Genomic DNA, 23,376 nt, shown 5'->3' on the forward strand with positions numbered 1-23,376 from the left:
TTTGTTTATTTATTTTGGGAGCAAGAGAGAGAGAGAGAGTACAGGAGAAGCAAAGCGAGAGCAAGAGAGAGAATTCCAAGCAGGCTCTGTGACGGCAGCCCAGAGCCCTACACGGGGCTCGATCTCACGAACACAAGATCATGATCCGAGCTGATATCAAGAGTCGGTCACTTAACCTACTGCGTCACCCAGATGCCCCGTGGCAACATTTTCTTTAGAAAGACTAAGTACAAAACTGTATGTTAAAAAAAAAAAAAAAAAAAGACTATTTAAGCACAAAACCTAGACTAATCTTGCAGCAGGAGGCCACAGGTTTGGACTAGCTGTGACAAGCCTAGTATGAAAGACTAGTCTTTCTGGGGATGTTTCTGGGGATGTTTCTTTAATAAAAATATAGTGGTCATTTTTTAAAAGGCACCGAGTACAAGATGTTTCGGTGGATCTAATAAAACGAGTTAAACCAAAAGCCAGAAAACACAAAAAAACCAGTGCAGTCTCGCTGTCTCTCTCCTCTCTCTTTTCGTTTGGTGCCCATGAGATGCTATGTGTGGAAACCAGCCAACTGGGAAGAGGGGATGGCCGAAGAAGGTGGGGGAGGCCGGAGGCAGTTAAAGAGGATGGCCTCCATGTACAGAGGAGGTGAGGCTACCGTGCACGTGGCAGGACCTTTTCTGTTCGGGGCAGAACCCCACTACTTTGCTGCCGTTGGAAAGCGAGGACAACATCAATTTGATGAGCTTATGTCTAAGGATGGACCCCTACAGGAGACTGGAGATAAAATGTGATTTGCATCAAAACCGAGCCTGTAGGTGCAAGACAGAGAGCACAATAGGGCATCTTTATATTCCCCAGCAATCTTCTCCCCCCCTGTGATCTCGTTTCTCCACGAAAAACAGAGTAACAGAGTGCGCTATATAAACCACAAGGGGGTGGGGGAGGGGCGCAAAGGGAGCAGAAACTGCTGCCGGTTCCTCAGAGATCTTTCCAGGTGCACTGAGGGCGACACATTCATCTTCAGGGCAGGAGACACCACCGCGCGATAACTTTTCAGGGAGGGATTTGGGGGATCCGGTGAGGCGTTAGGATCCCGAGAATTTTCATTTACAGAGGGTGCTTTAATACGGATCGTCCACGCTGAATGGAAAACAAGAGAATGTAAATTAAAACCAGGACCTTACACATTGCAAAATTTAACAGCGTTCGTAGTAAAGGGCGATATTCGGTGTAAAAGTCGGAAGAGGAGTGAAGAAAATGCCTCTCAGGTGAGTTGGACGAGCACAGGACGTTCACTCAGGCAAAGGAAGAAGAAGAAAACCCTAAAGCAACATCTGTCACACTTGCAGCTGCTTGCCGCCCAGAGGTGGTGTTAAAAGGCAGATTCCGATTCGGTAGATCCGGGCGGTGCCCCGGATTCCGCATCATCCCTGCTCCTGCTGCCGGTGGCCCGTGGGCCACACCTGGAGACACTTCTGGGGGCACAGGCTTTGTCTTTAGATCAAATGAGTACGAAGGGCATTTGGGATAGATTTTGGACGATGGAAGTCAGTGAGCAGTAGAAGACGACAATGCTCAAAAGGAAAGAGAAATTTGAGAAAAATCAAAACTCATGAAAGGTGTGGTGGTAATTCTAAATGCTTGATTCTGGAGGGATGTGATTTAGGGAGGCAGTGACAAGTCTAGTTTCATGACACAAATGACACTGTGTGTGTGTGTGTGTGTGTGTGTGTGTGTGTGTGTGTGTGGCACAGTTGTCTCATCCTTGGAGGGGAGGGGGCTAGGGGTAGGGGAAAGGGAACCAAATAGGGCATGTCTTAATAGCACCTTTCAAAGGGAGAAGCAAATTCCGAGACTCTGCTGTCATGATGAACTGCCAGGGTAAACCACAGTTCAGCAGCTGCAAACGTGCTTTTGCCAATACAGAGATAAAAATGTTTCTGAAAACAAAATTTCACATATACCCTCCACTGAGGTTGGCATCGTATCTTCCTGTGTATCTTGGGTGTAGCTTTTACCCAGGCAGAATTTAGACACTAGAAACCAAATGAGGTGGTAAACAGAACCAGTTTGCAGAAGAGTGAAAATAACCCGGCAAGAATTGAAACCACAAATGCCCCAGGAGTTGGTCATTCACCAGCCAAGACCTAATAAGAATGAACACAAAAGACTATGAGAGCTGGCTGCAGAGCTTAAAAACAAAAAACAAAACAAACAAACGAAAAAAAAAAACCAAAAAAGAGCTTCAGTGTTTAATGTGATGGTTTTCATTTTTACCTTTGGCTTGTTCTAGAAACACACTCTGCCTCTTCCATCCCACCCTTCCTCGGTGCCATTACACATGGTTTCAGGGTGAAATCATTATCACATCACTATGGAAAGCAGGTGTCTGGGACTTAGAACTCTTATCATTGGAGTCGAGAGTCCTGAGTTCTAGAAGTGTAAGGATTAAAAGCAGGATCTTTGGATCCACATGGGTACAAATCTCAGCTTTGCCATTTATTCAGTGACCTCAGGCTAGATATTTTACTTCTCTTTGCCTCTCTTCCTTTACCTGTAAAATGAAGATATGAATAGCACCTCCCCCCACCTACAAGCTGGCAGGCGATATTTAATGATTTCAAACATGCAAAACTCACAGAGAGGTGTGCAACATGGAATTAATGTTTCATAAATGTTTATAATTATTTTAACTATGTCACTCTCTCAGGGCCCATAGGAAAGTTATTCATTAGCTCAGTTATAAAGAGAGTGAACATCATGTCCGTGAAGATCCTTTCAAGACCTAAAATTTTATAATTCAATGAATTAAAGTCACCTTGATCAATAAATGAGAGGTGTTGCAAGGCATCTGGGCAAATAATACTTCTTTGCTTAGTCCTAGCATCGGGTGACGCATTTGAAGACCTATATCGATGGGGCCAGCCTTCCCTTCCAATTTCTATTTATGCCTCCTGTACACCCTTGGCTCTTGATAGTTCTAGCTGCTGGCACCTGAACATCCTGTCATATCCCTGCTGCCATACCATGCTTCCATCATCTCCTTGTAGTCTGTCCTCCCTGCTTCTCTCCATACCCACAAACCCTATCCATTCTTCAACCAGGGTCAACCTTCTTTATAAGATCTTCTGTGATCACCAAGCTTCTTCTATATTGACAAAGTCCTTTAACACAGAGTTCGCCAGTCATTACTATACTCTGCCTTATATTTTTCTGAAAATATATAATTTTTTTATTTTTCTGTCTTCGCCACCCAACTAGATGATAATCTCCCTGAGGTCAGGGTCATGGACTCACTCCTCTTGGTATCTCAGTCAAGCTTAGCATTGTTCCAACACAAGAGTATTTAATAAAAAACTACTGATTGATTCATTGTCAAAGTCAGCGAGCCGTTAAACTTCATACGGCAATTAGCCGAATGTGGTAATTCACTTAATGCTAATACTCTTCCTGTCAGCCTCTCTTCCTGTCCCCCAAGGTTTTCTAAAAAAAATTGAATTGATCTGCTTCCATCTAGTGGCAATTAAAAAATTAGTGGTTCCTGTGACCAGAAAACGGCTCGGGGTGGATTGTGCCAAAAAAGACTTTCACTCACTGGGTGTGAGCATGAAAGAAATCTTTACATCTTGTGGATTTCCTGCCCACAGAGATAAGGAGCCCAGCCCAGAGAAGGGTCTAGGACCCCATCTACACTGTCGAATGGAAGATAGGGCACGAAAATAAAATAGAATAAAAGGACATCCACTGACCCGATTTCTTCATCCAGTTACCTTCCTAAGGATCTCATCTCCTAGCCAAGCTTTTTTTTTTTTTTATAATTTTTTTTTTCAACGTTTGTTTATTTTTGGGACAGAGAGAGACAGAGCATGAACGGGGGAGGGGCAGAGAGAGAGGGAGACACAGAATCGGAAACAGGCTCCAGGCTTTGAGCCATCAGCCCAGAGCCTGACACGGGGCTCGAACTCACGGACCGCGACCTGGCTGAAGTCGGACGCTTAACCGACTGCGCCACCCAGGCACCCCTAGCCAAGTTTTTAAAAAGAGATGGCTTACATTTTCTGCCTCAACTTCCTCATCTCCACTGATTCCTCGACACTTGGCCACGAGAGGTCCTCCGTGACCTCGACCCTGACAACAGACTCTGCAGATACCCTCGTTACATCCAGTGGGAACTCACTGGTTCTCCCAAAGTCACTCGAAACCACTTCTGTTTCCTTCTTTCCTTGGCATTCGTGACCCAGACTCTCCTCATTTTCCTTCTGCCTCTCTGGCAACCCCTCCCCATCTCCTTGTCCTTCACTGACCTGTTTGATATAGATGCTACCCCTGTTCCTGCCCTCTCTCCCACGTCCTCTTCTGTTCTCCCGCTCCTTGCTCCTCGCTCTCCCCAGATGACTGTACCTGCTCCCGAAATAGCAGCTAACCTCAAGGGACGTGAGAACCCCCAAATCCACTCTCTGGCCCCTGGATGGCTCCTGTGATACAGATAGAAGCAGTCAACTGTTGGTGAGCCACAGACACCTAAAGCTCAACACCGACACAACTGAACCCATGACCTTCACTTCCAAAACCTCTCATTCTTTTGTGTTCCCTTTTCAGTAAAGAGTATTGTATTGATAGTAACCATCTGCCAGTCCCCGATCGGAACCACGATGACTTCTTTGATTCTTCTCTCTCTCTCTCTTGGTTAGCCAATTAATAACCATATTCAGTTGATTTCACCTCTACCTCATGAACTAACTCAACCTCACTGCCATTTCTCTAGATAAGCACCATCAGCTTTAACTTAATAACTTTAAATGCCTCCAAAACAATTCTTTGCCTCCAGGCTCCCCCTACTCCCCTGTCTGCAGAGTGATCCTCAGAAGATGCAAATGTTAGCCTGACATTCTCCTGCTTTACCCCAAAGACCTCAGGATTAAATCCATACTCCTTCAAATGGCTTATAAATTAGTCTATGATCTGGCTCATGTTGTCTTATGTCTCCCCAGTTTCTCTTTTGCACTCAGAGCTACAGCTCACTGAACTCATAAGAACTTCTTCACAACAATTTGTGGTTGGTAGCGTGGTTGTCTGAACAAGCAACCAACCTTCTCCGGGACCATCTCGCTTCTTCCAGCATTTTAAAGGAGCTCGGCTTTCTAACTGGGTGCTCAGTGTGCCCCCAAAGCCCCATCCCCATCATTCTTCTTACTTATACTCTCCTTCTCCAAGTCTCTAAACATCTGAGAAACTGAAGAAATGTTTTGCCCTCTGCACTTCTGCCAGATGGACCATTGCATTTTCACATGTTTGCATCTCTTCTCGGTCTCTTCCTCCAGCTGAAAAAAATCTGAGGTTTAAGACCAAGCTAAAAGAATTGCCTTTTTGGGGAAGCCGCAGGTAGAATCAATGTTCCCCACCTCTTCCACATTTCTGAAGGTCAGTGCTAATCAGAGCAGTAGTCATTTACCTTCTTGTCCTAGGCACTGAAGGCCTGGGGGTCTAGAATGATACCTTCTCAGGGCCTGGACTCGTTAATGTCTCAATAAATCCTTGACCAATTGAATGTTTCCTGAATACTGTATTTGGTATTGCCCTTACATTCAACTGGGACAAGAAGAGATATGTCATAATGCTTCCAGTCCTCTAAAAATTTTTCAGGGACAATCAGAAAGAGCTCCCTTCACATAACTGCCCTTTCTCAAGAGGGCTCTACGTGTTCATTCGTTCATTCCAATCCACCAGCACTAAAACAAAACGACTCACACACACAGACTTCAAAAACACAGCTTTTAAGGGAGGCTAGTGGATTATCATTCTATATGGAAATTTCATTTGAATGAGACCCCATGTAAATAGTTACTAAGGAGTTAAGGTATCTAGCTCTAACAGGAAGTATCTCAAGGAAGGTAGAGAAAAGATCAACAGAGGCGGAAACTTCTCACTGATGAAACTTACTTACCTTTCCCGAGACTTTTTACCTAAAAACAGAAGAAACAGAAAAATACCATCAGCATATGTAGACAATTCTTTTTTTTTTTTTCTTGGTAAGTAAGAGAGAAGGCCAAGTCCCACTCTCAAAACTGTCTTTTGAAATGTATTATACATTCGTTGGGTGGACCCCACCTGTGTAGAAGGGGGTTTGAGATGTTGGCTTAGTGTTCTAATTCAAACAGTGGTAGATTCTCAGACGTAATAGACCCACTGGGACAGGTGCTTCTCAGGGTTCTGTCCCATCTTCGGTGCTGATCACAAAGACAGCAGCCTAGCTTGACTTGCCTGCCTGTCAGTTCCGACACCCCCATGCCCGTGTTTATCCCTTCCCCACCTGCCATCTCCTCCCACCTGCGGGTTCCTCCCTAACAGACTTAGCTGGTAGCATCGTAAGAATATGTGTCCCTACGTCTCACACCACCTTGTCTGCAGTGTGCCTCTGATTAGCTACTCACCCTCTGAAGCCACATCCCTTCATCTGTGAAAGGGGCATGGTAATTAGCTCCCTCTCATTGAGTTGATAAACTAAAATGTATTCAAAGTATTTAGGCCAGGGCCTAGCACGTGGACAGTGCCCAATTACTTTTTTTAAACCTTTCAAATGTTAGAATTTACCATTTTAAACATTTCTTCCCAAATCCAGCCTGCTGATGATATGGGCTGGATGCATTTGAGCAGGGAGAATGAAATCTGAATTAACCTCAGAGGCTGTTTGTTTATCTTAATATTTTCCTTTTAGGAACAACAAAACACATACCAATACATGAGCAAGAGTGTTCTTACTGAGAGTTCTTTTCAAAGAAAAAGGAACTAAGGGCATGTGTTCAGTTTCGTGCCCTGTTCTAACCCTGTGGGTTGTTGGTTCAGGTGGGGAATTCTTCCAACCAAGAGAGAAAAAAAAAAAATAGAGCCTCAAAGACCAGTGGTGTTAGGAGGCCTGTGTGAATGGGAGTCTGATCTCTGATTCTGGCCCCTGCTGATAACAGGATTTGGGAGATTTGGCCTAAAATCACTGCTTCAGTTTTATTATTCATTATGTCATTACTTTCTTTCTTTCTTCCTTCCTTTCTTTCTTTCTTTCTTTCTTTCTTTCAAACAGAGCCAATGGTGATGAGTCATCTGAGAATGATTATCTAGGGGAACAGAGTGTTTCTAGATAAGTCTATGCAGAGGGCACACATTTCTAGAGCCTGCATTTATTTCTCTTCCAGAAGAAAGGAGCTAAAGTCTGGATACCAAGACAACTAGGGCAGGGGCCAAAGTACAGGTTCTGAGGACAGGATAAGAGTCAGGATTCTGCTCATTTCCTCAGCTACTGTGTCCTAAATATTCACCTGTCCTCCTTTTTCAGCTTACTGAACCTGAAACACAACACGTAGGACATTCTCAGAGTTGATGACTACTACATACATGTGGACTTACTGTTCTTAACTTTTTTTTCTTGTAAATGCGTCAGCTACATGGTTAGAAAAGCTCTCAGGGGTTAGCCCAGGAACCTACCCATCACTCTTAACACTGTTTCTGTAGGAAAAACATTCTTCATGTTTCAAAGAACTAACTTACAACTAAAATCTTTGGAAGACAGAGCCACTTGGAGGTCGGAAATATCAGAAGATGTTCCACAGATGAAGACCATTGAAATGCTACATTAAAGATACCCTGACTTTCCTACAAAGTCAGTGCTCTTTCTGGGGCTTCTGTTCTCTTTGCTGGCATGAATGTACCTAGCCTAACTGCCCGTTATCTGTTTCCTGTTTGCCCCACACTTATTCCCACAGCAGGGGCATGTAGTTTTCAAGTTATCAGTTTGAGATCTTGTACAGAAATGACTCCAAGGTAAAAAATTTAAAAACAACCCCATTGCTTTTCTCACCACTGCTTATAGAACCACCTTAGCCAGCTAACCCCCACCCCACACCCTGCAGTTAAATACAAGTGACTGCATTCTATTCTTTTGATTCTACTAACATTTCTTTAAGTTTTGTTTTCATTTATTTTCAGAGGGTGGGCGGAGGCAGAGAGAGGCAAGAGAGAGAGAATCCCAAGCAGGCTCCATGCTGCCATTACAGAGTCCGATGCAGAGCTCGATCCCACAAACCATGAGATCATGATGTGAACCGAAATCAAGAGTCAGAAACTTAACTGATGGAGCCATCCAGGCGCCCTCTCTACGAAAATTTATTAAGAGACTTTGGAATTTGGGGATATCCTGCTTATTAAGGTGACTCACAGCCCCAAATCCTCAAAGGTTATTTAGATACCAGCCTCCTATCCCAGAGGCCAGCATATAAATGTGCACTGCATTCTCTACCCCTCAGTTCTGTCACCATCACCCAAGGCAGGAGGGAAAAAGGGATGACTGGGGTCAGATTTTGAAGTCTCAGTGGAAAGGATAATCAATGGTGGGAGAAAAATCTCATTCTTCCCTTAGTGGAATACTTAAGTACTTAGTCTCATATTATAAAATGATGGGATCCAATCTTAGCAGAATTTCCAACAACAGGGGCAAAGACATTTTAAACTGCTAATAATGAAGTTCTTGCACATCAACAGTGACCGCTTCCATGGTCTTTCTGGGTTGGTTATAAAACTAACCTAGTATCCCGATTCTTAAATTTGGAATGAAAGATTCCAAAGATAGTAGAAGACCATTAGGGATTGGCAGATTCTACTCCTGCAATTGGCAGTGGGAATGGGTGAGGGGCAGCCTTTATATACCATGTTCATTGAAGAGACTCCATACTAATTAATTGATGGAAGTAAAATTAAAATGTCAGTCAACTGACTCTGGAGAAATGCAACACCGAGCATTTGGTTAGCAGTTGTTTTGAGATCACTGATGGCCTCTGAACTTAAAGCAGGGATGTCTTAAAAGCTGCTTAATGTCCATGAATTTCATAGACTTCAATGTTTCTGCCAGGCGAATTTGGACAAATGTGGCAGTGCACACCCAGGACCTACCACAGACTGTGGATCTGTAACCAGGAAGCCAGTCCCACTCTAAGGTTTGGACATCCTCAGGAGGGAGGTGAGGGGAGTAACACGGTTGTTTTTCCCTGGTGGCGTCCCATGTATTGTTCCAGGTATTAGCTTCTCAAACAGCTCTTCTTATACCCTTTTCTTCTCCAGGCCAGAGCGAAGGGAAGCACGAATACACAGTGCATTTATTTAGAGCTGTGACCTCAGTGAATACACACTGGGGAGAAAACCAGGGACAATGCAATTCCCACATGTCAGAAGCCAGACAGGCACATGGCTCAGGTTTTGGAGAATAGTGCCTTAAAAACCTCATTGGACCTTAGATTCATTTTCTAGTGGAACTGTAGCACTGAGATCAAAGACATGCTGGCTCCTAAGGGGACAGAGATTATGCATCCATTTTGCAGAACTAAATAAGAGCAAAGAACCATTAAAATGTCTCATTTGTCTATTAGTGCACTAGTGAGGTGCCTTGAAGACAGTAGGCGTTTTTAAAAGGTTTGTCAGATGAAAAGCACAAATCAGCCACCTTGTTTTAATGAAAGGGTGTATGGGCCGTTTCCCACATCCCCAGCAATGATGTCTATAGAACACAGCACTTGGTATCCTGCTTCAGTTCAATCTAGCAATCTTAATTTCCTGTGGGTTTCTATACTTTTATCCACTTTGCTTTTGTTTCTAATTATTTTTTCAGTGTTTATTTATTTTTGAGAAAAACAGAGAGAGACAGAGCATGAGCAGGGGAGGGGCAGAGAGAGAGAGAGAGGGAGACACAGAATCCGAAGCAGGCTCCAGGCTCTGAGCTGTGAGCACAGAGCCCCACAGAGGGCTGGAACTCACAAACCGCGAGCGAGATCATGACCTGAGCCAAAGTTGGATGCTTAACTGACTGAGGCACCCCTATTTTTATCCACTTTGAGTCGTATTATTTTCGTATGAAGGCAAACTCACATACCTTTCTTTAATCTTCTTGCCAGCCAAATGATAAATGCCAACCCAGAAAAAGCAGTAACCATGACTGCCACCGGAATGAAGAGAGGGTTATAGTTACCCTCTTTGATCATTGAGAAACTCTGGTCCACTTCTGAAAGAGAGATCAGTAAGGCACATAGCATGAGGCCACAGCATTATATCCTTCGTGCCATCTCATGGCCTTAGCTTTTGTTCCTCCTTATGTCTCCCGGTAACAGTCCATTTGATGCCAGTTGATGGTTGGGGAAACTGGCATGGGAAGGACCATGATGACTCTGCAGCAGAGGCAAAGACAGGACAAGTTTCTCTAGCCCAGTGCCTATAAAATTCTTAATCCCTAGATTTGCGATTCACAGAACTCCTGGAAGAAGTACCTAAAAATCTGAGTAAGGGGTCACCATCGTATTTATCTCCATGGTCTTGTTCAACAGTTGGGACTCTGCTGCACAGAGAAGACCTAAAACATAGAATATGACTTCAGGAAAAATAACAGCCGGTCATCTTAACCAGGTGACATAACAGTCAAGGGAACCTATTAATGCTTTCCCTTTGAAACAGTTGGGCCAACATATGTACTTGCTGTTTACATGCTGAGGACCTATGCTGAACTGTCTTTTGAATGATGTTGTCCTACTACATAGTCCCACTTCCTTCACAAATAAGTAAATGGATCCACCTGTACCCTCTTGTAAGAGTCAACGTTTGGGAACTTTTATTGAAAAAATACCAATACGAAAAAGTCTATCTTCCGATACCACCAATTAAAGAAACTTATTTTTGCACGTTAGCATAGGGTTTGTGTCCCCCATTCTTTGTGTTACTTTGACAAACCCTTTCAAGGTGCTTCCACCCCCACACCCAAATATATCATAGGAAAAAGGCTCAAGTTCCCAGACGATCCAAAGAGAGGGTGTCTACAGGCTCCATGAGGATGAGGAAATGGACACTGGCCCAGCCTTAAAAGGAAATGTCCCATAAGCCTGATACACAATCCTCCCCTGCAGATCCCATGCCTTCTCCCCAGTTCCCTCCCACACTCCCTGGCCCTGGGCCATACAGAGATCAGCTTCTCTGGTAGTTTCTACTGATCCTACCACTTAAAAACTTTTCCACTGGTAGAGATGATCTCAGGGGCAGACATGAGTAGCTATTCTTTCATAAGCTAATTTAATGTGCATTTATTTAGCAACTTATTTAGCACAGGCACTGTGTCAAGTGGAGAGTGTATGGAAATGAGGAAGACAGTCCTTCTCATACACAGATGAGGGAGGCATCGGCTTAGTGATAATTGGTAAGTATACACTATTTGGGGAATTAGGTGGTCACTGGTGACTTTTGTAGAAACGTTTTAATGGACTAACAGAAGTGAGATTTTAGTGGAATGGAAGAATGCATAAGAAGTCAGAAAATAAAAGAAGTAAGTCAGAGACAGCGCATTTAGATGTTAAGAGTTGAGATACGATGAGTTAAAAACTGGCTGAAAACAGAAATGACGGTCATCGAAGGAAGAGGCAAGAAGAGCCAAGGATTTTATAGTAAATTAATGTGAACAAATTTGTTTTTAAGCCATATAAAGGTAGCAAAATGAAAACTTTAAAGTTTAATCTATCTTTCCCCACCATCTTCCCATCCAGCAGCTCCTTCTTTAAGTTGTCAACACATCGGGGCAAACTTACTCACTTTGGCATATTGGACTAGGGCTTGACCAGATTCCCGATGGTCCACAAATAATTTTTCTCTCCCCGATTAACTCAGTTCCTTCCAAGCAGTTGAAGGTACATGTGGACGTAAAGCTGAAGTTGGCCAGGGGGTGACTACAGTCCATGGTTCCCAGATCGGGTGCCATTAGAGGCTTACAGGAAATCACTTCCATGAAAAAGAAAAAAGCAATATTTCTGAGTAGAGGCCCTCTTTTCACCAAAGGTTTTTAGCCAAAGCTGCTCCACTCAACTGTGGAACCACCCAATTGAATCTAGACATTTCTAAATTCTAAAAATTAGTTCTGATAATGTTTCCAGATTTTATACTCTTGAGAATGATGGAGATTGTATATCAGAGGTGAAGCCAGGAGCACTGAAAACCCTTGCGGGTGGGGAGGTGGGGAGAGGAGGGGAGAGTTGGCTGCTCCAGGTTGCTGCTCCAGTCCAGTAGGTCTCCAACACTTCCTGGAAGTACTACATGGCCTTGGCCTCAAGAGTGCTTATGGAGTATCCTCAGTGAATGTAGAGAATTCCCACCCTTTCACTTGATCTAAAGCAAGCAGTGTTGAAAAACACCCCAATTCTCTGAAGCAACTCACTCAGCTCTTGTAAAATTCAGCAGGTTTGACAATTTAATTCAATGATTTCAGTATGACTTTGATAGTTTTTTTTTAGAATTAAACCACTTAAAATTAGTGCGTCAGATGCATAAATGTAGAAAACGTAACCAGAATTTCACAAGCTCAGATGTCACCAGTTTTCTCCTGTACAGGGATAGTCTTTTTAACAGCTAAGAAGAAAAAACCCACCATATTTCAAATGAAAAAAAAGATCAAGAGACTGTGTTTTTGTTTTTCACAGCAGTTGTTATTCCCCTGAGAGTTTATAGAAGATGAAAAGTAAAAAATGATTTCAAGAATAAACCAAATAAAACAATAAAAAAAATTCTACACCCTGAGAAGGAAATTGGTTGGTGTTAGGTAAGACACCACATAAAATAGGTGTTACTGAGGGGAGAGAACAATCAACATTTAACTGAGTTTCATCTGGACTATGTGTGCCATGACGATGAGAAAACTAAAGTAAAAAGTACACTATAATCACGCCGCATATTACTGAAAATTATGTATGTATCACGAGATGGTTTCAGAGGTATTTGGTTGTTGTTTTTTATTTGTGGTTTTTCTTTTTGATTTGAGTAACAATAATCCCTTTCAAAATCATCATAGTATGATCTAAGTTAGATTAAATTATGTTCCGAAAAGGACAGAGACTCCTTACAAGTCTCTGCTGCATTTTCTCAGTTAACCCAAGTCGGCCATGACAGAGCCTCTAGTCTGAAGACTTACTTACTTTGACAGGTTGGTTCTAGAGATGACCAGTTTCCAAAAGGTCCACAAGTGGTTTCCTCAACCCCAATGAGGTCTGTGCCCTTAGAGCAGTTGAAGGTACACTGAGAGCTGAAGCTGAAGGTTCCCACAGGGTGACTACAGTCCATGGTACCCAGATCAGGGGCCTCCAGAGGCTCACACTGAACCACTGCAGTAAGAAAAAAAACAGTACTGGCTAGTGTGGAAAGCACCTGGTGTCTGGGTTTGAATCCTAGCTTTGGCACTTGGTCACCAAATGCCTTTGCACAAAGTGAACTAATCCTTCCAGCTTCAGTCTCTTCATCTATGAAAGAGGAGTCATGGTAATTGTAATAACTTCCTAGAGTTGGTGTGGAGAATAAATGATCTAATGTAAGTCAAGGACTTAGAAGTGAACTTGGCTCATAGGAAGTCCTAATTAAACATCAGCTGGTCTTCTTCTTATTGTTGGCATTATCTGAAAAGATAATTGTTTGTGTTTATTTATTTTGAGAATGAGAACAGGGGAGGAGCAGAGAGAGAGAGAAGAGAGAGAATCGTGGGGCTCGATCTCATGAACAGTGAGATCATAACCTGAGCTGAAACCAAGAGTCAGATGCTTAACTGACTGAGCCACTCAAGTGCTCCTGAGGAGAGACTTATTAAACCTAGATAGGTTTAAGTGGGAATGACCAGCTCGATTTGGAAATAATTGTGACATCAGAACTCCTAGGTAGAGTAGAGTGCTGGGAGCAGGAGGTGTGGGAAAAGTGTGGGGAAGCTTTAGGAAGCATCTTGGCCTTGATCCTGTTTTTACCCTCTCCAGCTCGGCTCCAGACCTTCAGTTCTTCTGATTTTGACAGCCCTCTCCAGAAACTGTATCTATTTCCCTGCTCTGACTGGTGGCATAGGAGATTGAATTGAGCCTTGGAAATGAGTCTTCACATTTTTAGGCCCCACCATGCCATTTGAGCAAATATTTCAACTCTTGTGTCCTATTCTTTTTTTTTTTTTTTTTAAATTTTTTTTTTTTTTCAACGTTTATTTATTTTTGGGACAGAGAGAGACAGAGCATGAACGGGGGAGGGGCAGAGAGAGAGGGAGACACAGAATCAGAAACAGGCTCCAGGCTCCGAGCCATCAGCCCAGAGCCTGACGCGGGGCTCGAACTCACGGACCGCGAGATCGTGACCTGGCTGAAGTCGGACGCTTAACCGACTGCGCCACCCAGGCGCCCCACTTGTGTCCTATTCTTTATCCAATTTGAGCCATTGTGGTGACCTTGCTTTTGAGATTTCAATGAAGAAAGGACTTTAGGAACTGGAAGAATTTTTATATTTTCCATATACAGTACAAGTCCAAATTAAATTATGTTCTCCAATTCTATTCATGACTACAAGCAAGTGCTTTATATACTTCAGGCATAGTCTCAATCTGACATATTAAATTGTAAACAATACTTACTGACCTCAAGCTGCTGCTCGTCTACCAGGGAATACAGATAAGCAAATAGATGACTTCAACAAATGCGGGATAAACAAGAAAGAAATATGCAGACCTACTGGAACATGGAACAGGGGTACTTAGCCTATCTTAGGGTCCAAAGAAAGCTTTCTGGAAAAAAAAAATATCAATCCCTGAACTATGTCTTAAAGATGAACTGGTCTGTTAGCCATGTGCAAAATGAGAGAGAAAGCCACGAGCAAGTCAATGAAATACAAAGCACATACGAAAAGGGTGGAGAACTACAAGCACTTTGTTGTTACACGGAGGAAGGAGGAGGAAGGGAATATGTGAGATGAGATTAGAAAGAAAGGTAGAAGCTAAGAAAAAAATGCTTTTATCTTTTCTCTTTGATTTAATGAGTTCCTACTGTATATCAAGCATTTCTCTATGCCTTGAGGAGTTTCGATTTCATCCTATAGGACAAATGATAGGTAGAAATTGAAGGGTGGATATACGTGTGGTATTTGTTTGATTGTTTTTCATTGATCAGCCTGCCTGTAGCATGAATAGTATATTTAAGGGGAGCTAATTTAAAGCTGTGGAACTCGCCTAAGAAATGAATCCAATAGTCTAGAAGGAATGAGGGCAGTAGTAGCAGAATTGACAAATGGGAAGCAAATGAGAGAAACAGTAAGTTGTTAAAATGAATAGTGTGTTACTTTGCATAAAAGTAAGGGGAGGTGTAAGAATTGCATACCAGAGCACCCATATAAATGGTGGTGCCTCATACTGAGATAAGAAATACAAAAAAAGAAAGCTGGCTGGGACGATTGATTTTACAGTCCTTTGGGCATCCCAAAAGATACGCTTAGCATATTTGGAGTTCGGGGCTGGAAATGGATTTGTCAGTCCAAAGCTCACATGAATCTGTGAGTCCACAGAAGTTGGTAAGAAACCTATGAAGAAACCCAAGGAGAAATGATTATAGGTAGAAAGAAGACCAGAAAAGAGTGAGAGGATGAAAGCTAAGACAGAAAAAAGAGTAAAATGTTCAAAAAGGAGTGAAATGGGCATGCCAATGTTATAAGAATTAAAAAGTTAAAGATCAGGGGCGCCTGGGTGGCTCAGTTGATTGAACGTCTGACTCTTGATTTCAGCTCAAGTCATGATCCCAGGGTCATAGGATCAAGCCAAACATCGGGCTCTGTGCTGAGTGTGGAGCCTACTTGGGATTCTCTCTCTGTCTCTGTCTCTGTCTCTGTCTCTGTTTCTCTCTCCCTCTCCTACTCTTTGCCCTTTATTTTTCCCTACCTCCCTTACTCTTTGCCTTTATTTTATTTTATTTTATTTTATTTTATTTTAGAAAAAGAGTGCACATGAGTGGGGGACTTATGTGCACTTTTCTTCTAAAATAAAATAAAATAAAATAAAAATACTAAAATATTAAGTATCAATAAAGAAATAATAAAAAAGAAACTTCAGGAGTGGTGTGAAGGAAAGTACTGAGTAGGAATTAAGTGAAATGAGTTAGACTGTCACCAGTTGGTTGACACTTAAATTTATCTTGGCTTTAATTCTTTATTCTTTACAAACATTGCTTTTCTCTTCTTCTAATTTCTATCCTGTGCACCAGATACTTCAACCATAGTTTTGAAACTCACCCAATAACAACGAAATGATTTGATGCTTCTTTCAGTAGTGAGCTGACTGGGTCAAAGACTCCTTGACTTTGAGTCTACGTACTCTTTCCTTTCTGTTTCTACCACCATGACGCTGAATGATTTCAATAGACTCCTACTGATTCTCTCCATATTCTTTCTTTTAAATTTTTTCTTACATTGGTTTATTTTTGAGAGACAGAGAGAGACAGAGCACGATGGGGGAGGGGCAGAGAGAGAAGGAGACACGGAATCCGAAGCAGGCTCCAGACTCTGAGCTGTCAGTACAGAACCCAACCCGGGGCTCGAGCTCACAAACCATGAGATCATGACCTGAGTCGAAGTCAGACGCTTCACCGACTGAGCCACCCAGGTGCCCCTCCATCTTCTTTTTTTTGGTTCTCCAATCCGTATTCTGCATTGCTTCTAGGAAAATTGTCCCAAATGCAGGTGTCAAGATGCTAAGTGGGTTCCCATTATCCAATAAAGGCCATATTCTTTCATTAGGCAGTTAATTTTCCAGCTTATACCTTGCTTTCCATCAAAATAAATTATAAGCATATATAATTTCCACTAGCTAATTGCAAATCCTTCATGGACAGAATCTATAATAGATTTGTCATTGTATCCCCCAAAATATACAGCCCAAATAAACGTGTTGGATTTATTACTATATGTCTCTGACCTATATTGTGTATCATTATGTGAACTTCTCTTTTTTCTTTCTTTCTTTTTTTTTTAATGTTTATTTTATTTTTGAGAGAGAGACAGAGCATGAGCAGGGGAGGGGCAGAGAGAGAGGGAGACAGAATCCGAAGCAGGCTCCGAGCTGTCAGCACAGAGCCCGATGTGGGGCTCAAACCCATGAACCGTGAGATCATGACCCGAGCTTAAGTCGGATACTCAACCGACTGAGCCAGCCAGGCAGCCCGTGGACTTTTCTTTTCAGCCATGCCCTGCATGACTTTGAGGCTTACATACAAAAGCTAGATTACCTAATGGGTAACTCACCCTCCCAACAATAAATGGCAATGTATCTTTCAGACTTCCGGGTTCTAATGCGTCCAACCAATTTGCTGGATTTGGGTTCCCTAAGAACAGGAATCTACCATGCTTAAAGCTTTTTTCCCAACTCTGTATTGTCTGTGGCACTGAAAAAAGACTTGCTAAGAAGTGAATTGAAACTTCATGCTGACTTATGAAATCTTTCAGGAAAGGCAACAACATTGTGCAAGCTTATCCTTCTGATAAAAACTTCTCATTTCTCAGAATGGCTAGTATTGTTTTGTCCCTATCGACTTCTATAGGCTACAATAACCCCTGTAAGTTTACACAGAAAGAAACAAAGACAGAAAAGGGGCTTACCAAATTGACACTGGGGCCCGTAGTACCCAACATCACAGTTGCAGGTATAATTATTGATGGTTTCCACACATTCTCCATGGTCGCTGCATGATGAGGGCTGACAAGAAGCTTTAAAGGTGGGGGATGAAATAAATGATTTGAACATGATTACTTCTTAGTACTCAGAGTCATTTCTTTGGATACAGATAGCTCTTTTGGCTGAGACTACTTTAATAAGCAGGAAAGGCTTATTTGTACCTTCATAGCATTTTTGCACCAAAAGATAGGTCAGGATTTTTCTATTTATGTCATATACTGGCCATATAGCCACAGACTTAGAATGAATTTACCGACACCAACATTCTCTAACATTCTGGGGAAACTCACTGATGTACTTTGAACTCTTGGAATTATTTTGTTTTAAATGTCATAAGTACATTAAGTGATGGCCTATCCCCAACCATTTCTGCAGTATATTTGACAATCCCTCTCTTTTTAGAAAGTATTATAGAAAGATTAAGAAGTTAGAACTTGTTAGGTCAGTAGAGAGCCCAATGTACAAGAGATCAAATTAACTATGTTTCACTGATGAAATATGACTTGGAAAAATACCGTTTGGGAACTGAAAACAAATTTTCATCCTCCACAGATAACAAAACATGGCAGTATTTCATTATATAGAATTATGGGAGATTAGGCCAAGCACAAAACACGAGCATAAAGCCCCCCACCATAAGCAGGGAGGAAATGAGGGGGCGTGTGAGCCTGAGCTCTTGGTCAGACCCACATCTCTGTATCCGCTTCCCTGCCTCACTTCTCACATGCATTTGTCATATTGATGCAGATTGACTTAAAGATGTCATTTTTTGGGTGTTGGACCCAGCCTCCCACACCAAACGTACACAGAAGTGACATGCTTTTATTCTATTTTTATTTTTGTTTTTTTGAGAACTGGATTTACTTCCAAAGGTACCAGAAACTGCTTTCTTCCCTAACCCGCCCACAACCCCTGGGATCCATGCCACCACTCTTCCCACTCTGGCCACCGCCTACCTGTGTAACAGAGGGCTCTCTTCTGCTTGTGGCAGGAATCATCATTCCATTTTCCCGCGTCTTTGGCCCTCTTGATGTAAATCTCCACACAGTCTTCTTTGGACTTCTTGTTGTTCGGCTCTCCACGTCCCCAGTTTTCCGCTTCTTTGGTAAGAGACTTGTTGGTTCCCACCCAAGTCCATGTTCCCCCTACCTTCCGGATTCCTATCCAGTAGTAATAGCGGCTGAAGGGAAGCGTCTGCTCCAGGTATTCAATCTCCCCCTTGTTCTGGATGGCAACTAAATCTGTGTAATTTTCTTGGCAGAACTTTCTAGCCCTTGCCCAGTTCATGGGTGTTTCAGAATAGTGGTAAGTCCAGCAGTCGGTCCCGTGACGTGCAAGGAAATCTGAAAGACATCAATGCGAACTATGCGGGCTCACAGTCATGGCTGGAAAGAATCTAGAACGAATCCATGCTGGGCCCGCCACTTAGACGTGAAGAAACCGAGACCTCAAGGGTATATAGGTTACCTTCTCAGGGTCATAGAATCAGTCATTTGCAGATTTGAGGTAGAACCTAGACCTTTGGTTTCTATTTACTTTTCATGGTAACATTCAATAGTTTTTGTGCATCGCTCTATTTTAGATAAATCTGGTGGCTTCCTAGATTTATTTTCATAATTTTTTTCTCAAAATTCTTCCAAGTGAAATTCAACCAATGTATTTTAGAAATTCTTATTTCCTTTTCTATTTCTGTTAATTATATGCAGAAGATTTACTATCCACTTTTTTATCCTGGGATAATTTCTTAGAAGCCAATATTTATGTTTCTACTAGAGAAGAAAATAAGGATAGGAATAACAACATACTTTTAGTTATCTCTTCATCTCAAAAAGATAATCTTTTACCACAGGAAGAGCTGCTTCTGGGAAAGCCTTAATACATAGCCCAAGCCTTATATATGTAACTATGTTTTGTGGGTTTTTTTAAAAAGAATAATTTACAAAACCAAATGATGCAGGATTATGAAATTGATTTAGATCGTGTTCTGTGCGCAAAGATACCCAGCGTGTCTAGTGACCATATGGGTGCTTCAAATCTGAGGACTTTAAAGAAACAAAACCAAGAGGTGCCTGGGTGGCTCAGTCAGTTAAGCATCCGATTCTTGATCTCAGCTCAGGTCTTAATCTCAGGGTCATGAGTTCAAGCCCTGAACTGGGCTCCACACTGGGTGTGGAGCCTACTTAAAAAAAAAGGAGAAACCAAAAACCAAAAACCAAAAAAACCCCAGAAACACACAATGACTTCGTGGTAGCATATGCCATTCTAAGCACGGTATGATCTATGTGAAACACTGTTCTACCGTTACAGTAAATATTTTCACAGCCATAAACATCTACTGCGTTTCCACTGTGTAGGGCAAAAACCATAGAGAAATATCAAAGAGAACATGGATCCAATTTTTAGAGTCTCCTAAGGATTCCTCCTGAACAGATGCAAAGAAAACATAATTAATCTTGATCAAATTAAACATATCAGAAATGAACAGAGAACTGAAAAAAAAAATCCCAGATATGATTAATGAGTAAATAGTGTAATAAAATAAACATTTGGAGTGGAGTTTTGAAGGAGCATTCTACCAGAATATATGTTCGCAGGAGAAGAAATCGTTTTGTTCGGGGGGTCTCCTCAGTGCTAGAACAGTGCCTGCTACGTTGCAGGGACTCAAAAAATGTTTGTTGAATGAAATGAGCACTAGCTTTGCAGGTGACATGAGGCAGACGTGGTGTAAAGAATGTGTGAGGGACAGAGGAAAGCACATTTGTTTGGCCAGAGCTGAAAATCCAAGCTAGGGGGTAAGAAGACATTAGCTTACTTAGGAATGGGAAAGCTCAAAACAATTGCTGGAGAGTCTTCAAGAATCAGACATAAAACTTGTCACACCAATGGGAGAAGAATAAGAAAAAGAGGGGGGGGGGGGGCGCCTGACCTTAAGGAGCTCACCCTTTAGTTGTAGAAATGACACTGATGTACACTAAACTACTGATAAAAATAGAAGTACCGTGCTAAATATTTGGCACAGATTGGGGCGCCTGGGTGGCTCAGTCGGTTAAGCGTCCAACTTCGGCTCAGGTCATGATCTCACGGTTCGTGGGTTCAAGCCCCGCGTCGGGCTCTGTGCTGACAGCTCAGAGCCTGGAGCCTGCTTCAGATTCTGTGTCTCCCTCTCTCTCTGCCCCTCCCCTGTTCACGCTCTGTCTCTCCCTGTCTCTCAAAAATAAATAAATGTAAGAAAAAAATTACAAAAATAAATATTTGGTACAGATTGCAAATGCGCCATCAGATATTTCGTAATTGACTTTATTTCTTCATAATTAAGACTTTAGTGGTATTATTAGGATTTGGACCCTGCAACAAGGGTGTGGCAGGTTTAGGAGGTTTCTGGGCTGTCACTAAAGGTGACAGGAAGGAAAAGATGTTCACAGAAGGATAGAATTAACAGCTATGTACCTAATCATCTTCCCTGTGACTGTGTGCTCCCAGTGGATATTTAAGAAAAATAAACGTAAGTGAAAAAGGGCTTAGCAATATATCAATACTGTAACGTACCACAACAGAGCACTGTCCAGACCCACAACCTGAAGACATTCCATGAGTCCCTCTGAGCTCTCTGACATTTCCATGGAAATACCTGCAAAGAAAATTATAGTTAGATTTATATTCTTAACTCCCAAGTTGATAGCACCTTGAGGAGATGGCTACGACTCTCTTCAAGTTCAAAATAAAATACATATTCTTACTAACCTTGCCTGAAGTAAGAGGTTTCTTAGATGAGCATGAAAAGGTAGCGTTAAATTTGCTTCAAAACTGACTCAAAGTTCTTTCTTTTCTTTCTTCCTTTCTTTCTTTCTTTCTTTCTTTCTTTCTTTTCACGTTTTAGCCTCAGGTTGCTGATTGTTACAACTCTGATTTTTTTTCTACATTTAAGCAATTTTTCTACTTCCCTTCTGCTGAGCTATTAGATGAAACTATTTGATATTGAATATGTATATTTTTAAAGTGTTTTTGGATGCTTCATGAACTATTGATGTCTGAGATTTAAATGTTAAAATCTTACACTGGATTATAATGGTTCACTGCTTCGAATACTTAAAAGAATTGGATAGCCAGACACCGATGAAGAAAAGCAATTCATTTTCTTTCAAGTAAAAAAGAAACACGTTTTGCACAACCCAAACCACAAATGTTCTGTACACCTTAAAACTGTATTTTCTGAACTATATCACTTCTCAAGTAGCCCCAGTGTTTAGCTGCAAAAGTGCTCATTTCAACAAGAGAGTACTTCCTCAAGACTCTCACCAGAAACGAGTCAATGAGGAGAGATCAGTACATCTGAGAAGAAAAATTCTGGGAGCACTCTTTAACTCAGGATTTTTAATTCTTGGCTTTGTGAAAACCAAAAATGAACTCTGCCCCTGCAGTCCCAAGGGTTTCTCTCTGAGCATCTGGAAATCTCTGAGGCTGAAAAGCTCACCTTGGCTTTGCTCATCCCTTCTTTAGTTCTTCCGGACTCCAGCCTCTCAACTCAGCACCAGGGCGTCTGGGTCCTTGCCCACGGCTGGGCTGGGCGAGCTGTGCTTCAGGAGGCTGCGTGGAGTGCCACCAAAAAGGCTTGCTTTCTTTCATTTCCCTGACTCAGTCTCACATCCTCCTCCTCCCCTTCCCCTTACCTTCCCCCATCTCTTCTCACTCGTCTTTCCCCACCCCTTTCCTAGTCTGGCCTCTCTCATACCCTGAGAAAAGTAGAGCTGCTGACCATTGTTGATAGATTCTCTTCTCCTTCCCTCCTACCATTTTTTCTTCCATCCCCTCTCCCTTCCTTCCTTCCTTCTTTCCTTCTTTCCCTTTTTCCCTCCCTCCATCCTTCCCTTTTATCTTCCTTTCCTCCCTCCCTCCCTCCCTCCTCCTCCTCCTCTTCTTTCTCTCCTCCCCACCCCCCTATCTCTCTCTCTTCTCTTTTTGAATAAATACTGCACTTAACTCTTGGCCATCCATGGTAAAGGGCCCCAGATAATTAAAAACATCACGCAATGAAAACAGCATTTCGGACCAAATTTGTTCAAATTCAAATTCAAGTTAGTTAGCATACAGTGTAGTCTTGGCTTCAGGAGTAGAAGAACCCAGTGATTCAGCGCTAACATATGACAGCCAGTGCTCATCCTTAATGCCCATCACCCATTTAGCCCATCCCCCATCCACCTCCCTTCCAGCAACCCTCAGTTTGTTCTAAGAGAACTTAAGAGAGACTTAAGAGTCTCTTATGGTTTGCCTCCCTCTCTGTTTTTTTCCTATTTTTTCTTCCCTTTTACGATGTCTGTTAAACTTCTGCTCACCTGACAGGTTGACGTCTAGTTCCTTCTCCCTCTTTCCTTGCTCGCCCCCTAGTGGAAGTCCTCATTAATGGCACCTCCTAAAGTTAAGCTCTAAAGAGAGCAAAGCAGCTCCACCTTTTTACCCTAAGGAGTTTGGGGCCCTAGAGTACTTTTGTGGTTTTTTTTGTGTCACATGTGAAGGAACTAGACTTCATATGAAATTAGGACCTATATTATGGAGGGCAATGGAAAGTAAGAGTTATGACGTAATCAGATTTTTTTTTTAAATTTTTTTTAACGTTTATTTATTTTTGAGACAGAGAGAGACAGAGCATGAACGGGGAGGGTCAGAGAGAGGTAGACACAGAATCTGAAACAGGCTCCAGGCTCTGAGCTGTCAGCACAGAGCCTGACGCGGGGCTCAAACTCACAGACCGCAAGATCATGACCTGAGCCGAAGTCAGCCGCTTAACCGACTGAGCCACCCAGGCACCCCCAGATTTGTATTTTTTAAAAGACATCAGTAACAATGGCAATAGCCATAGAGCTCAA

General features: G+C 42.3%; 1 protein-coding gene across 1 annotated transcript; it reads right to left on the reverse strand.

Annotated features, from left to right (window-relative positions):
* Nucleotides 1–218: 218 nt before the first annotated feature.
* Nucleotides 219–22,139, reverse strand: SELL (selectin L). The gene is made up of 9 exons (XM_047840728.1): nt 21,987–22,139; nt 21,062–21,143; nt 18,472–18,858; nt 17,440–17,547; nt 12,975–13,160; nt 11,602–11,787; nt 9,905–10,033; nt 5,939–5,957; nt 219–1,134 (listed from the first exon to the last, which is right to left on the reverse strand). Exons 1-9 carry the CDS (start codon nt 21,999–22,001, stop codon nt 1,116–1,118), a joined length of 1,131 nt encoding a protein of 376 aa, XP_047696684.1. The 5' UTR covers nt 22,002–22,139; the 3' UTR covers nt 219–1,115.
* Nucleotides 22,140–23,376: the final 1,237 nt, after the last annotated feature.

This window comes from Prionailurus viverrinus, chromosome F1 (genome assembly GCF_022837055.1).
Source record: "Prionailurus viverrinus isolate Anna chromosome F1, UM_Priviv_1.0, whole genome shotgun sequence".
NCBI classification, from domain to species: Eukaryota; Metazoa; Chordata; class Mammalia; order Carnivora; family Felidae; genus Prionailurus; species Prionailurus viverrinus.